Below are 18,141 nucleotides of genomic sequence, written 5' to 3' on the forward strand. Positions count from 1 at the left end.
AGAAATATATTTCAGAGTGAATCTCTCTCTCTCTACCAACTGATAAAACACCCTCTTTCTCACTCTTGCATGTGTGAATTACTGTATCTTCCCTCTCGCGCATGTTTCACTCCCCCTCCTCCTCCATCTTTCTGCATGTATGTCTGCTGTTGACTACTATTGAACAATTAAGTGCAACATGTACGAAAACGGTGATATTACTATCTGACATAGAAAATTATCTTGTTGAATTTTCTAAGTCAGATCCAAACAGCATTTAAGCTGACAAATCGAAATTTGCTTCTGACTAGCTAATTTTCATTTGTTATTGTTGTACCATGTTATTGGCAATATAGTAATATACTTAGGTACAATTTATTTGTAAAATTATTTACTAGGTACATCTAGTCTATAAAATGTGCAATCTTTTAAAGGGTGATTTTTTTTTTTTTTTTTTTTTTTACCTGAGAAATGTGAGATGCTTCATCAAACGAGAGGAAGCTGGCCATGTTTTGTTTCTTTTTTTTAGGCAAAAAATAACAGTGAAAAATTAATTGAAAAATTATAAGGAATTTTAAATTGAATAAAAAAAGAAAAGAAACTTGTCATTTTAACTTCCGCTTTCTGTTTAGCAAAAGTTAGGCCGGTGTGTATCAAAGAAAAGTCTCTTCTGATTAATGTTTACGTAATGGTTTCCAGTCTCCTTATAGTTAAAAATTTAACAACATTAACTGGTCTTTTTCATCAGATTTGTTGCTTGTATAAAATAGTTTAAATCTGAGGCCACCCGGTGTTGCTCGGTCGTAAAATATGCTTAAATATTATGTTTTATTTATTATATTTCAATTCATGCAGATTTCATAGTTATCATTATAGAGCAAAATCTCTATTGATTATTATATTGTACCTAATATATAGTAGTGATTTCAAAAGTAAAAAAACAAAAATGACTTTGGTGCCCTCAGCAAGAATCGAAACCAAAACATATAGATCTCCAACCTTATCCATTAGCACATAACCTAAATCCATACAAATACAAAAACAGCAAAAAATAATGTTGTTTAACCTATAATTTTTAATATGCGCATGCGCAGAGAAAAGTGTATAATTACGCTCAATTAAGTTCAATGTTTTTCTTTCTTCCCCCCCCAGTTTTGGCCCCTTATCAGCTATTTTTCTGACTAAAAACCAAACCAAAATTGTTCCACAGCTTCAAATATCCTATATATCAAGTTTTAAGTCTGGAGACCAAAATTCAGAGAGTAGTTTGGCAAAGACTTTCTGTACACACACAAGCAAGGTCACTTATATATATGGATATATAAAAAGACCTTTTTTATCTTAAATGCTATGCAATTATACACAATGTAGAAAATATGCATCAATAGAAATGGGCATAATAGTTACATGAAATCAGTCATCTAATAAGAATAATTAATTAAAGTTCGTTTTTCAAAAGAATATGCAAATTAGTTAACCTTTATTTAGTCTCTCGCATATTCATGACTGAATATATTAGGAAGTTCATTTAAAAAAAAAGTTTAAATAGAAAAAGTGGGCTTTTAATATCAATGTCAATGCAACTAAAAACTCAACCTTAAATAGATATAAATTACAAATATTCTATTGAATTTGGATTCGGAATTCTTTTTTTTTTTATGCAAGTTTAATTGGTCTTTTTCAGAGTAAAAACTGAAAAATATATATTTTGATTATTAACTATAAAACTATTCTGAAAAAAGAAAAAGAAAAGAAATTCAAAGTAAAGAGTATTTTTTATGTAAAGTTTTAAAATTAAACTAGAATTATGTTATCAGAAGGGGGTTTTCCTTGATATACACCGGCATGAGTTCTACTAAACAGAAAGCAGAAGTCAAAAGACATAACTTTTTTTTTTGTTTTTTTTGTTTTTAATTTACCTATAATGGATACCTGAATTTCTCAAATCAACTTAAAGCAAGGGGAGATCACTGTGTAAGCCATTTTGTATAGATCATCATGCGATTTTATAAATGGTTTGATTTTGTTGTTGGCATTGGTTTCCCTGATTATTGCCAGAATGAAATACTTCAAGGAGAGATCATGTGAGGGTTGCCAGCATCCATAATTAAAGTGGTACTATGGAGCTGACTGGATTCGAATTTGATGCATCCAGGTCATTATCCTTCCTGCCAAGATCACTTCCCTGTGTTAACATTTCATAATTATTAACTTTTGATTATAAATAAGGATCCATCCTGCAGATGTAAAAAACATAGAAGTCAAACATGCAGGGAGACTATATATAAAGATAAAAATTGTATGTCTGTTTTTGGCAGTTTCCTCCTTTACTACACACCGAAAACCTATACTAATTTTAAATCAAAATTATAGATAAATAAGTATATAATATAGAATTCAATGTGTGATATATATATATACAATGAAGTTATCAAAGAATATATCTTTAACAAAGTAAACTTATCAAAATAGAGACAACTCAACACTGTTAAGAGGAGTAATTAAATATATTAAATAAAAGATGAGGAATAAATACAGTTTCAAATAACTTTATTATATCATCAGATCAATAAGGAAAAATTGAGAGAAAAACCTCTTTAGGCTATGGTATTTCGAAGCTAAATGCTTCTCATCAGGCCCTTCTCCTTTTCTGCTGAGAAACATTTAGCTTCGAAATACCATAACCTAAAGAGTTTTTTTTCTCTTATGTCTTCCTTATTGATCTGATGATATTATAAAGTTATTTGTATCTTTTATTTAATATATATATATATATATATATATATATATATATATATATATATATATTGAAAATAATTTCTGACGAGGACGCATCACAGACCGTCTGAAACGCGCGTAAACGATTTCAATGACTTAAAAACATTATTACAATGATCCAAACATAATTCTCAATGAAAAACCAAGACACGGAATAATAATAGTCTTCCCCTCCCTCCCAAAACTATCCTTGTTAATAAAATTCACAAGTCTTTTTGCAATCCAACTATATTTGGTTCAAATAAACTTCAAACAATGTCTGATTTGTCCAAGTTTCGGTTATGAATGTCCAACAGTTTTTTTTTTTTTGTTGTTGTTGTTTTTATCTTGGTTCATTTATATAGATGAAACTTTAATGATTGTCTAAGGAGTAGAAGGTGTGATACTTATTTCACACTCACCAGAACCCCCTTCCCGATTATTATTGGTGGGGTTATCTCAAAGATATTGTTTATCAAAAACAATTCCCAGAATATTCCTGAACAGAGAAGTGCAATTACCGTCCAAATCAGGGCAGTGACAAGAGAGGAGTGTGTCAGAGTTACTAACAATTTTGTATGCCGCATTTAGATTTAATATAGTCATTGAACAGCGATAAAGATGACAGATAAAAATTGGGAGGCTGTATTCCGGTGAATGTGAAGCCCATTTAGGATCACACCTCCTACTGAGGAGACTATCACCAAAGTTTCCCTGCATATCATTAAACAGTTATAAAACAAAGACTGTTGGACATTCTTGATTGAAATTTTGTGGACAAGTCAGACATAGGTTGGATTTTATTTGTAACAAATATGGTTGGATCGCAGAAAGGATTATGAACCGTATTAACGATTCCTTGGAGGGCGTTTTCCTGGATGAGGGAGGAGTGTCACCCTGCATAATTGTGTTTCGCTAATCAGATATACAACAAGTGAGCCATCAACAAAAAATTTTAAGCTTGAGTTTTGCCTTCCTTTGGGCTCTTCAGTAGGATATATCTGACTCGTGTATATTCCTTCTCTCTCCTTCTGGCTGTTTTTAACCTGAAATATAAATTGTTTTGCGTTTGAACTTTTTGCATGTTCTAGAGTTTCTGGACATTTCATCTGAGAGTGGTCAAGAATTCTTCAGTGGCTACTCATCATCACCATCATCATCCAAGACTGCCCTACCCATGAACAAGTATCCAGGCTCCACCACCAAACCTGCAGTCCAGTCTTTCTACCAACACCGCCCTCATACTACTTCTCCCTCTTCCCACCCATCGTGGTCGTTCCTCGACGAAACTATTGACTTTCTTCACATGCCGCGTTCTCCTAACTACGGTGCCTCTCCCAAACGGCCTATCACAAAGGAAGACCACGTTACTCACCCACCAATGGTACACTCCGGTTTCCATAGCAACCTTAACTTGTGTCATTTACAGCCCCTAGTTGTTGGGTTGCCTCCTCATCAGCGTCGTCGTAATGCATCTCAACCTACTTCGTCTAGTCGTCCCAGCTTGAAATTCTCTCCTAAACACCATAACCCTAGTGTTTCTTCATACCCTCACCAATCATTGGTTGCCAGACCTGTCCTCCCAGGTACTTACATTCTAACCATTTGACACCATTTTTTTTTTTTTTGGTTTAGATAGATTATTGCTTTATTACTATCATGCCGTCATAAATATAAATGCCTAATTTTTTTTTTTTAAATATTCTGATTTTTTGGCCTTGGTATTGCCCAAGGGTGCCTGGTGCTACCAGATTAAGATGTCTGAAGATATTGGCTTCCTGAAAAAAATGCACCAAAAATTGCTGTTATTTTTCTTACCTTTGCAAAACTCAATCATGTTCTGCAAAGTAAAAAACAAAAACAAACATTTTCGTCGACAAAACAATCAAACCAAAACACTATGAATAAATATTTGAAAATATAATGAACCTTAATTGCATAATCCTTTTTCCAAAATTACTGGATTCTGCATTAATTAACTCAAAAATGCCATAAAACAACAAAACAACCTCAGTGCGGGTCTCACTAAAAATAAAATTGTGTAGTACAGGGTGGAATGATAAAGTTGTCGCCCCAAAGAAAAGGAAACTACAGCTTTATTTTAAAATTTTTGCAGATAACTTATGTATAGTAGAACTGACATCTATTCAATTACCACCACGATACGGGTCCACAACTGGGAGCACGCCTTTTTCACAAGTGCCAGCAGGATCTTGGCAAATACTCAGCAAATGGTGGCGATCAGGCTGGCTTTAGTGTTGTGGGAGGTCATGTTGGTGATATTCTTGATATATGACCGAATGAAGTAGTCCAGAGGGTTCAGGTCGGGGCAAAGGGGGCCCGGGGGAGGGGAGAAGAGTACAAAGTCGTAGAACTCCTTCTGAAACCAGGCCTGGGTCTCTTTGAACTTGTAGGCCAGCGTCAACTCCTGCTGCTACACCTAGTGTCTACCATCAGCTACCTGATTGCACCAGGGGCTCACCACACTCTTCAGCATATCCAGGTACACTTTGGTGTTGACTTTCAAGCTGCTTTCAAAGATGTGAAGTGGCATGATGTGGTCCTCACTTGAAACCATACCAAAGACCATAACTGTGGCCAGAGACTTTGTTTTCATCATCCTGGGCACATTCCTGTTATTTGTGATAATCCAACAATGCATTTTGAGGGTGCTGGCAATGGTCCTGTTCTCATAACTTTGATCAGTAGAAAGCATGAGTTGTACAGCAGCACATCTCTTCTCTCGCTCGTTGAACTTTGTGTCACTTTCAGACATGATAGAAGACTCCTATCGCTCTTGGGATTTGTACACAACTGACCAACTAATAGATGGTCTGCAACAAAAAAAGAAAGCCGGTTTTTATCGAACGGAAATGGAATCATGTCGTTTTTTTCTATGGTAACAATTTTATCGTTCCACCCTGTACTCAAGAGTTCTGCCCAGTTATGGCTGATGGAACGAGAGCATGCTACCCCCATGATTTCAATAAACGGTTCTGTTTGAAATTCCATGAAGATTCCTGAGTTTAATAAGTTACACCTGAACAAGATTGGAGGTTACATTAAAAAAAAAAACACTGCAAAAGAATTAAGTCACCATACATATGACTGGAGACCGCTTATGAATTTGATATCCCTAAGACATTTCCTCCTTTGAGGGAAGCCATTTCAACTTGCCTAGAACGAATGATGCTGGATATATATGGCCTAGAACGAGGTGGGCACCATTCGTTTTTTCCAGCCTAGCTACCTGGCCAAGATCAAAGTGTAGTATCTGTTCTTCAGATGCTGCACTTCCATTTCTTGTTCTCTTTCGGTGGAGGAGCAGTCCTTCACGACTGAGACAATTTTTTTTATTTTTGTACGTTTTCTCCACGTTAAAAAACGACCATTGTGTCTAACTTTGTCCCGTGGGGAGGCATTGTAAATAGGTACATGATAGATATCCATGATACAGCCTCAGTTATGCCCTCCCCTCCTTCACTATCAGGATACCAATGCCAAAAATCAAGTATTTAAAAAAAAATAATATAGCACCTTTTTTATGATGGTTTGATTCTATAGAAACAGCAATAGTTTTTACTAACAATTTTTTTATGTACTAACGAATCACTGCTTATCAAGATCCAAAGGCCACTCGAGGATAAAGGGTAGAATATTTTTCTTGGGTGAAGGGAGACATGTAAAAATAGCTATCTTTAATTCTTGGAGATTTTCTTCCAGCATGTGAAGATGGCTGCAAATAATTTTGTAGAAATTTGTAGAATGGCTGATTTGCCATAAATCTCTCTGCTAAAGCTTAACTTTCAAGGTTCTAATGAAGAGAAGAATGAAAGGTGATTATAATTGAAACCTTAGAAATAGTAATAATAATAATATTTTAAATAATAGTAATATTAATAATAATGTTAATAATAATATTAATAACAATAATGCCATTTCTAATTATGATGGAAATTTTTTTAAATGTTGATCTGGGAAACTTATTATCAAGGAAAATTTCAATAAAATAGCATTTTGCGTTTTAACACAAAGTTAACCAAAACTCTCGAGATGAACGTGTCTCAATTGTTATGAAGACTTACAGAAGAGACATTGCGACACTGTCTCTGCTTTATCGTTATTTTCATGACAAGTGCTCGTCTGAGCTCCAATCTATGGTCCCCTCGTCACCAAAGCTTCTTTCTTAAAACTACACGCCTGTGTAACTCTTTCGTTTACCTGCTTTCCAGCTAACTACAATTTGGTCATCTTCAAGTCCAACATAAACAAGTTCTTGATGAGCCATTCCGCTTAAATAATCAAATTTACCAAATTTCCACTGCTAACGATTCCTACCATATTGTTCCATTGACTACTGTACACTCATTAACCCTTATCAAGGCCCAGAGGCCACTTGAGGATAAGTGGTGACTCCTTTGTAAAATAAAAAAAATAAAAAATAAACTTGGTCGCAGTGGGTTTGTTTCTGCTGTGCACGACAAGTCATAGTAACGATCCCTTTAAAGGTTGTTGTCTTGCTGGTTCTTTGTTAATCATCGAAAACTAACTTGAAGTAACCAACATGTATATTAGTATTGGGACGATCAATTGGAATCGGAAATTTAGAAAAAAAAAAAAAAACTTTTTGGAGGAATTGGAAATATTTTTGTCTATTTCTATTTTCCAATAGCAAAAACAATTTTTTAATTGTTTTTTTTTTTATTTGTTTAAGGTTTAATTTTTTTATTGCTCATATCAATGATAAAATGATAAATATTTATTGATTTTAAACTATCAATGAAACTAAAATATATAGATTACTCCCACAAATGTATTTTTATAAATATATGTATGTACATAGTACATGAGTTTTTACAAAAACGCAAACAATTCTGTATTTAGAAATTTCAAAGAATCAGAATCGAGAATTTAAAACAGAATCTGTAATTGTATCAGAATCAGGAAAAGTATTGGAATCATCCAATCATTAATATATGTACAAAATTTGGGCATGAAAAGAAAATCATTGTCTAGCATTGGTTATTTTTTAAAGGACTAAATACTTTTTTCACCTCTACACAAATTCTTCCTTCCTGGTTACTGACTTCCGCTTCTTGTCTACTGCCTCTGCTTTCTTTAGTATATAACAAACAATTGGCTATGTGGCAAATTTATATTGGAATCTTCCTAGCAATCTTTTATAATAGCCAATTTTTACCTTTTTTATTGGGAAGAGGTAAGTGAATCCTAATGCTATAAATCCCATAAAAAACAAAATAATCTATATATATATAAAAGCGAAAATGTATGTATGTATGTTCGCTTTTCCTCGATGTCCATGAAAGGCTTCTTTCAAACAAGCGCTTGCTCGCTTCACAACTTTTTAAAACTTTTTATATCATCTAGAAATTGTAATATCTACGAATTATCCACGGAGCTCGCCTCTATTTAATTTTATTCACTTTCAAACCTTAATTATTCCACATTTCCCGCATCGGCACGCGTTACATTCGCTTTTCGGTATAAAAAAAAGCGAAACTCGACTCTAATCACAGGCTGAAAGCCACTTGCCCGCGCGCCCTCTGGGGCCCGGGTGACAAGATCAAAGTGTAGTATCTGTTCCGGCAGATGCTGCAAAGCTAAGACTAGCAAAGACCAGCTATGACTAGCAAAGACCATATGTGGGGGTAACCCCACATATCTGAACTTGGTCAAGGTAGGGATCACCCTACGACCACAGTTACTATCCAGCTCCCATTTCCCACCTCTCGGGAGCAGGATCCCCCTTTCCCTCCCCCCTCCCTCTATCTCCACATTAAAAAACGGCCTTGTGCCTAATTTGCTCAGTGGGGAAGCAAATAAATAAACAGGCTGAAAGCCAGTTTGTTCAATGTCGACTTCGTCATATCGAGACGAGGGAGCGGGTTTTTAAAAACAAACAAACAAACCCATTTATTTAAAACTGTCCCGCACAAAATAACTGCTGAATACCTATCGCCGTCACGTCAATCAAAAACGCGCACCTGTTTTTTTTAAAACACTTTACTATTTTCCAACTGCGCGTCGTCAACGCTTCGACTTTTTTTCACATACCCCGAAAAACACCCAGGCAACGCCGGGTACCCCTCGCTAGTCTATTATATAAAAGGCAGTTGTCTGTGTGTGTGTGTCCGGTTAAAAGTCTAAAACTACAAAAGACCCACAAGTATTGTACGTATATTCTTGATCAGCATTGCCCCGGCTGAAAAATATCTAAAACTTAGAAAAAAAATAATGATTCTTTGACATTAAACTGACGCAGAATGTGTGAGAATAGGTCGGCTTTCCGGACATTTTGTATACTAATTAAAGGGAAGTAACTCTTATTTCTAATAAAGTTTTTTTCCTTATACCGACTGATTCCTCGAAGAATCTATATAATGGAAAATTGTCTGTGTTTGTGTGTGTTCAGAGAGCGGAATGGTCTGAAAAGAAGAAAGAAGAGATAGGAAAAGATAGAAGGAAAATGGAGGAGAGAGATAGAAGAAAAGAGAAGTTTTAATAGAAATGTGATTCACTTTGCCCAGGTAATGTTGGGTACCATACTAACCTTTCATAAATTGTAATTTGATGGTACGGTTGTAACATTACAGCGGTAATAACAAGGTGATAAAATACCTGGCACAACCTGAGTAGGTTATATTCATACCAGTTGAAGGTACGCCCTCAACATAGTCTGGCAGAGTTTTGCCTGTTTTTGCATAGACAATGACCTTGCATCTGTTGGACTGAGATGTGGTTCTGGGTCGTCCTATGAGGTCCACTCTCTCAGGTCATTGTCTCTCGTCTTTCAAGAGAAAAGGTAAATTTATTACTTACTGCCTGAGGTTCCTCTACCGGGGAATTTTCAAAAGGCCAGAAAGCTCCTCCTTTAGGAGTCCTAGCTTGAATTTTCCAACATTCGATCTTGTGTCACATCTCCCTGCGGTGGAAAAGAAGTAAATAGCTACCTACAAATGAAGGTATTATTATTATATGGATTAATCTTTGAGAGTAAGTCTAGTGTTTCAGCAATAAATAAAACCTAAACGAAACCCTACTATGTACGGGTATTTCACCTAATGTCTATACAAGCCATCATTCTAAAAACTTATTTTGCTATTTGTTCTACTTTTAAAAAAAAGAATCAGTTTTGACCTTTTATCTAAAATGCAAGTCTTTCAAATTTGCCTGAGAAATATGAAAGGTCACTTTAGTGCTCTTTAAAATGGCTATCATTTTTTTTCTTTTTGTTTTTTTTTGTATAATAATTGTTAAGTCATGTTAATATCTAGGTTAAACCTAAGCACGTTCCTTCAACAAAATGATAGATCAATTAATCTCAATACATTAAACAGAGTTTCTGCTAAAACTTTCTGGATGCTGTTTGCTTGCTTGTCTGTGCCCCTCCCGAAAATATAGATTATGTCATCATTTTGTGATGAAATCTATTAAAATGAGTTTGGGATAACCGTGCACAGTCGATAACGTCACTAATGGATGACGTCATCCATCAAAAAGAGAGAGGGGAGTCTCTATGTTTTATGGGTACATCATCGTTTGACATGTAACGAGAGCTCATGAATCATCTCGGTATAACATCTGTGCAAATTTCAACCATTTCTACATCTAATAATGGCGATTTAAGTCCACAAAATAAAAATATATATATCTTGTCCCATAACTTCAGTTGTGTAAGCTTTATTTTTGAACAGTTTTCATCATAAGGTTATGTTTTTGATTGCTTCAAAATATTTTGGATATCCAGCTTCATTAAGGGATTAAAAGTGTATTAAATCAGCTGGAATGGCTGTCCCAGGATATTTAACGTATAAAGTTAGCCTGTTAGATTTTCAAAGTCAGACCTAAATAGCATTTAAGCTGACAAATCAAACTTTGCTCCTGATTAGCCAATTCTCATTTGTTATTGTTGTTATAATAAAGAAAGGTGGGGGAGTTCTTACTCCCATAGTTAGAAATTCTGATACTGCCACTCATATCACCAAGAGTGTAAAAGAGAACAGAAGTGCATATGGCAGCTGTATGCAAATTACCGAGCCGTGTGCAAGATGATATCATGGCAAGGAAAAAGAAGAAGAAAGATTATAAAAAGAACATGTGTGCAAACCGAGGATCACGTTAGAGAGAGGACAGGGATAGATGTGTTACATAACATCGGATGAGAGCGACAGGTTTGAACAAGAGACAAAGTATATGGAAATAAATATTTGTTGTTTCAACTGAAACAAAGGCGAGTAGAGTTTTTCTTGTCTTTGTTTCCTTGTGACTGTCTGCATACAACGTATGTGGCCCGAATGTTAACATGCGTTAGCACGTGTGTAACGTTTGGCAATATAATAACGTACCCAGTAAAAAAAAAAAAATTGTTAAATTACTTAGTCCGACCCAGACGATTGCTTATATGAAATTTTTTTTTTTTTTTAAATAATCACCTAAAAATAAAAATCAGCAGGAGGAGATAACTAATGTTAAAGTTGAAGATTATAATAAAAATTGTCTACCTTATGTTTTAAAATGTCTGAAAAAGGGTTAAAAGCTAAACTGATTTCACTGCATCCCAGGCAACGCCAGATAGGTACAGCTAAAATATATATAAATCTAAAAATAATTTTAAAGCCACACCCCAATTTTTTTAATTTTTTTTTATAGAGGATGGGAAGGTTGGGTGGTGTTGATTTCCTAATTGCAGTTGAATGTATTAACAAAATTACTAAATATTGTTCTTAAAGTAAAAAGTCTTGTTCAGCCATTTTTTTTTTTTTATTTCATCTGAAATTAACACTTTATACAATGAAGACTCACCAGATTCATGTCTGCATGACTTGCATGAAGATAACATAATTTTGGTGATTCTTTTGTTGTTTGTCTTGTTTGCTTAACATTTTTCTTTGAACTTTTTTGTTTTCTTTTTTTTTATATATCATTTTCCTCTTTCCTAATTATTATTATTATTATTATTTTTTATTTTTTGCTCTTTCTGCCTTGGTTCATGGTGGGTGGGATATCCTGTCATCATTTGTTCTACTGCTCAGATTATGTCTGTCCATCTTTGTTGCTACTATAATCGATCATAATTCAATTGCTTTTTATAAATCCTCTTTTAGAATACCGGCATCAGACCTCGGATGTCAAAAGACCGCCACCAACGGAAAAGGAGAAGAGACGAAAAGAAGAAGAAGAAGCCTATCGGAAGAAGAGATTGGTATGTTTTTTTTTTGTTTTGTTTTTTATTAATCAATTATTTTTTTATAACTTTGTTGTAATCTTGCTTTCATTAGATTTGGGTTACATCAAAGACAAAATTCTATCATTGGCATCAGATTTTGGATATTTTTCATTTCAATGCTTAATAGTTGCCATTCAGAAACGTCAGACAAACATAAATGAATTAAAGACATAAATGCAAATCAGATTAAAATGTAATTCTGAATTTATGAGATGTGAATGCTTGTGTTATGTTGATTAATCTATTATTCACATCTTGGGTTTTATTAACACAACGTTTTGGTCGCTGTAATCTGTGACCTTCTTCGGGTGTTAAAAACATGCTTCTTTTTCTCTACGAAGAAAAAGAGGGTTGGCTCTGCATTACAAGAATTAGAACTGTGGGTTTGAGGGTGGGTCTGCAGATTATAAAGAAGGTTAAATCTTCAGGGGTCACTAAGATATTTTCTAAAGGCTTTCCTATGACTCAATTTTTCGGGATTTTTCACTAGCATTAACAATTGGTACAGATATTCCGGAAAATTGAGTCATAGGAAAGCTTTTAAAAAATATCTTAGTGACCCGCTGAAGATTGAACCTGCTTTATGATCTACGGACTCACTCTCAAACCCACAGTTCGAATGCTTGTAATGCAGAGCCAACCCTCTTTTCCTGAGTAGGGAAAAAGAAGCATGTTTTCAACACCCGAAGAAGGTCGAAGGTTGCAGCGACCAAAACGTTGTGCTAATAACACCCAAGATGAGAAAAATAGTCCGATTAATCCACATAACACAAGATTAAAATGTGTTTGTGGCGGCTATGTTAAAAATGTCTGAATGTGGAAAACTTCTGTTATTGAAATTTACTCTTGGTGATATGAGTGGCAGTATTAGAATTTCCAATTATGGGAGTAAGAACTCCTCCACCTTTCTTTTATTCGAAGAGTTTGAATGCAAAACTTGATGAGCGCCATTTTCAATTTTTTTGAGTTAATACTATCATTTCAACACTCTACAACACATCTTCATTTTTTATACATTTTAATATTTTACCTATTTAAAAGTATGTATATATATATATATATATATATATATATATATATATATATATATATTATGTCTATGTAAAGACTAAATTTAAACTTGTTCGAAAATATTATTTATTTTAGATTGTGAAATTAAGAAATAGAAATGAATGTGTCAGCTGCCCGGTTTCGAAGCTCGCTCAACAGAGCTAAAATCGATCTTAATTACGTTTTAAAAAGAAAAGGCGGGGGGGGACAATGAATCGGAGATGAAAAAGTAGGGGGGAATATATGTATATAAAAAAGGGATGAATTAATTATTAAATAGAAACTAGATTAAGCCCTAAGAGATTCTCTTTTTGTTTGCAAAGAGAAGGTCTCAGAGTCTTAATATATATAGTTTCTAGAATTTTGAGATGGTAAAGAGAGTGCGACTTACTAAGGATTGAAAAAAAGTCTCTTAGGGCTTAATCTAGTTTCTATTTATTAATTAACCCCCCCCCTTTTTTTATATACATATATTCCCCCATACTTTTTCATCTCCGATTCATTGTTCCCCCCCCCCTTTTCTTTTTAAAACGTAATTAAGCTCGATTTTAGCTCTGTTGAGCGAGCTTCGAAACCGGTCAGCTGACACATTCATTTTTATTTTTTAATTTCACAATCTTAAATAAATAATGTTTTAGAACAAGTTTAAATTTAGTCTTTACATAGCCATAATAAAATTGTGTACACCGCAAAAAATATTTAAATATATGCATGCTGCTCGACGTTGCCCAGTCATAAAATGCGTTTAAATATATTTAATTGATGCAGATTTCATATTTATAGAGCCAATTCTCTATTGATTATTATATTGTACCCAATATATAGTAGTATTTCCAAAAGTTAAAAAAAAAATTTACTTGGGTGCCATTAGCTAGAATCAAAACCAAAACATTTAGCTCTTCAACAGTATTCACTACCATCTGACACATGCATATCAAAACTTTACAGATTAACACAGTTAAACATATAAATGTATATTTGCGCATGCGTAGAGGATATGCATCAAGTGGATATATGCCTGTCGATTTCCAATTTTGATCCCTTAACAGCTTTTTTTTTCTGGCTAAAAACGAAATCGAATCTATAGGTCAAAATTCCCTGTATATCAAGTTTCAAGTCTGTAGAGCAAAAATTGACTGAGTAGTTTGGCAGAGACTGTTCCGTATAAACACAAAGTCACCTATCCAACAGACACACACACACACACAAACATATAATTAGAAGTAAGTTTCAGTCCAACAAATGTATTAATGTTTATATTATCCCACACAAATAAAGAAAGCTCGACAGTGAAAAGTAGAGCTTAATACAATAACTATAAATAAATAAAGATTCAATAAAAGGATATTTCACCGCTCCTTTCTTTATTGGATGTATTTTGTCGAAAAATGAATTTGTACATGTTAATTTCTGATTTACAGTTTATACTTATGGTATATATAATTATGCACATCCATATACATATGCATATACACACCCACACATAAATCAGAACCGACATATTAAAACACACACACACGTGCACGCATACAACCACACACAAACATAACACCCCTATCTCTAATACAACACACTGAACAAAACCAACAACACTAGGAAACACCTAGAACTATAGTATAATATTTGTTCCAACACCTCGCTCCCTCCTCAGTCAGTGGAGGAGAACCCCTTCATGACTGAGACAACTATCATCCCTTCTATCATCCCCCTCCCATACCTATACCCCCTCCAATTGCCCCCCCCCCTCTGGGAAACAAAATCTTCCCCACACTAGGAACCGATCCTGGGTCTGGCCATACCCACATGGGGAGACAAATTAATAGAAACATTAAAAAATCACCTATACATATTTTTAAATACACCCCTCTATCTAAACAAACATAATATAAGGAATACTCGAAGAGACTGAAACGAAAAATCACAATACTAAAATCCAAGAATCCAAAAAATAAATATCAAAATAAAATGAAAGCACCCCTACCCTTATTTCAGAAGAGCTGGTCGCCCCCCCCCCTCCTCACATATACACATTAGTAACGACCTTGGATCACAGTCACCTTCCTAGGGAAGCAAATAACCTCATAATACTATAAAACAGTACACACATTCTCAAACCAATAAAAGAAAACACACACACACACACACACTACCCTAAAGGAAAAGGGAAAAAAACACGAGCAGAAAGAGAGAGTGACTACAGCCGAGGTCAGCGGGCCTTGACAAGCCCAATAAAAGAGTAATAAAAATTGAACATGCCAATGAATAATAGACACTTACACGCCTCAACCCCTTGGAAACACTTCAAATGAACTAGGAAAATGCCATTTTTACATCTCCAACACATTTGAAAATAATTTCTGACGAGGACGCTTCACAGAACGTTTGAAACGCATAAAAACGATTTCAATGATTTAAAAACATTATTACAATGATCCAAACAGAATTCTCAATGGAAAACCAAGACCCGGAATAATAAAATAATTTTAAAAAATTCACATTGTTGGTGACTACCCCCTTATTTATATATATATATATATACGTAGATTCTATGAACAAAGCTTCTTTCTTAGAAGTGCACACCTGTGGAACTCTGTTCCATTTGCCTGTTTCCTACCTCCTACTTGACTACAACTTGGATGTCTTCAAGTCCAACATAAACAAATTCCTGATGAATCGCCCCCTTAAGTAAGACACTTTATCAAATCTCCAATACTAACGATCACTACGATACTATCCCATTGATTACTGTACACGCAATAACCCTTATCCCCGATTGGCTTCCAGGTCTTGATAAGTGGTGACCTCCATGTAAAATATATTATTCCAGATATCTGATTTAATGTATCATTGTTTTATATGCAATTTAGGGGTTGAAAAGGTCAATTAATCCTGGCTGAAAATACTTTATAACTTTTTTCCGGGATAACCTTAACACTTCCTGAAAATTTACTTAAAATCAAGTCTGAAATAATAGAAAATGCTTACTTTCACAAGCGGACAGAGAGAATGTCGATGAATAATTAATAAGATTCCGTCCGTCTGCTGTGAATCTTTCGTCATCAAATGTTTTAATCAGTTGAGAACGGAATGGAACAGCTTTTATGCATTTTTATTTCTGTCTTTAGATGTGTCTTCGCATTCCTTGGAGATGCTCTGTCCGTCAGTTTCAGTTTGAAATTAAAAAAAAAAATTTTTGTTAACTTTTGTTCACCCCCAAACAAGGCATATTGTCATTTGGATATAACAGGCTACTATATGAGGCCATGCCTACAGGGGAACTATTTAGGGAGTTGGGCAACAAAATATGTTCACATTACATTTAAATTTCTGCATTTTAGTACACTTAGAGAAGCTGGAAAGAGGTAGGAAATTTCATAATTTTAATGGAAGAAACTATTAGAGCAGAAATCTTCCTGGCATCTAGGGACCTCTACAGTGAAGGGGTGGGATTTTGCTGCTTGTCGGGTCAGGGGTATTTACATCGAGGGGACACAAGTGTGATGAGTTCACCAGAGCACATTCGATTAAAGTACTTGTTAAACAAACACAGGGATGCAACATTGCAGTGATGGGACAGGAGTTGGAGCTTGGTTGATAGTTCAGTACAGTGGGACAATTAATTTGAATCGGGAATTGGAAGATTTGGGGCTATCGGAATCGGGATCAGAATCGAAAAAATTGATTCCTATTTTCCGATGCCAAAACGATTCTTTTAATTGTCTTTTTTTATTTGATTTTGTTTAAACCAAAATCTTCCATTGCTGGTAATAATGATAAAATAATACATACTTATTGATTTTCAATTACCAGTTCAGCTAAAATCGATAGATCATCCTCCATAAGTGTATTTTGATGTTAGGAAAATATCTGCATATTTAACACGTGTTTTTTTTTTTTTTTTTTTTAATGAAAATCGGAGGAAATAATATTTTTTTTAAATTGGAATCGGGAATTTAGCATGGAATCGGTAATTGTATCGGAATCGGGGAAAAATACTGGAATCGTCCCATCGCTAAAATATATATATATATATATGACTGCTTCATTTAATCACATAAATTAATATACGAAAGTATAATTTTATGTGTAAACTAAGTATTTACTTCCACGGTGCTCAATACATAGGTAGAGCTATGTAATAAGTTAGAAAAATATATATGGCAATTAAGCTACACAGAATATTTCGCATTTCATCCACACTAGGATTTGTCAGGCTTATGTGAAGAGTTGTTGTAGTGTCGCGTTTTTATATACGCATATTCTTTTGAATTTTTAGTTAGCCAATCAGCTTCCTAGTTTCCACTGCTCCCTTCCTAATCAACCAATGGGAAGGCACTTACAGAACAAAGGCCCAGTTGATATCTACACTCCCTGCTAAAAAAGCACACACAAAGGAAGGGTTCAACAAAAGGTCAACTAGGCCTTTGTTCTGTAAGTGCCTGCCCATTGGTTGATTAGGAAGGGAGCAGTGGAAACTAGGCAGCTGATTGGCTAACTAAAAATTAAATAGAATATGTGTATATAAAAACGCGACACTATAACAACTCTTCACATAAGCCTGACGAATCCTAATGTGGATGAAATGCAGAATATTCTATGTAGCTTAATTGCCATATATATTTTCCTAACTTACTATATATATATGTATATATATTAAACATTCAAATAATACTGGGCAAAATACCATTTTTATTAATTGTTCAGTTATTCTTTCTTTTTTTTGTATATATATATATATATATTACTGTGATAGCTAAGTAGAATTTTCTTTTATTGTTATCTCTCTGCCGCTACCTCGTTTTCCCCATTATGCGTTTTAAATCTCCAATTAGAGTAAAAGAGAAAAATATATATATTTTTTTGAAGTTTCTTAGTTTCCTTTCATAGTGACACTTTTTCTTTCTTGGTAATTGATGCCTTCGTTCAGTCTCGAAAAACAAGAGATAAATTGTGAGGCAAGGGTTGCGCAATCTCCAGCCACACCTCTCCTGAATCGGCACTGTTTGAGTCCAGTGGCAGAGGAGAAGTCCAGGACGACTGGAAACAATGCCGAGTTAAGCGGAGAGCACATACAGCACCTGGAAGTCCCATATGGTCACCCATTTAGT

General features: G+C 34.5%; 1 protein-coding gene across 50 annotated transcripts in view; it reads left to right on the top strand.

Annotated features, from left to right (window-relative positions):
* Positions 1-18,141, top strand: part of LOC145252497 (uncharacterized) — a 957,520-nt gene that overhangs the window by 881,548 nt on the left and 57,831 nt on the right. For 37 of the 50 annotated variants that reach the window (XM_080111966.1, XM_080111941.1, XM_080111957.1 and 34 more), the window contains 2 exons: positions 3,828-4,322; positions 11,862-11,959. In XM_080111966.1, the coding sequence (XP_079968092.1) occupies positions 3,828-4,322; positions 11,862-11,959 (593 nt within the window). The remainder of the gene's footprint in view (positions 1-3,827; positions 4,323-11,861; positions 11,960-18,141) is intronic. The other 13 variants (XM_080111971.1, XM_080111968.1, XM_080111969.1 and 10 more) reach the window with 1 other exon arrangement.

The sequence above is a fragment of the Euprymna scolopes genome, chromosome 29, assembly GCF_053919585.1.
Source record: "Euprymna scolopes isolate OS-2025 chromosome 29, ASM5391958v1, whole genome shotgun sequence".
NCBI lineage: Eukaryota > Metazoa > Mollusca > Cephalopoda > Sepiida > Sepiolidae > Euprymna > Euprymna scolopes.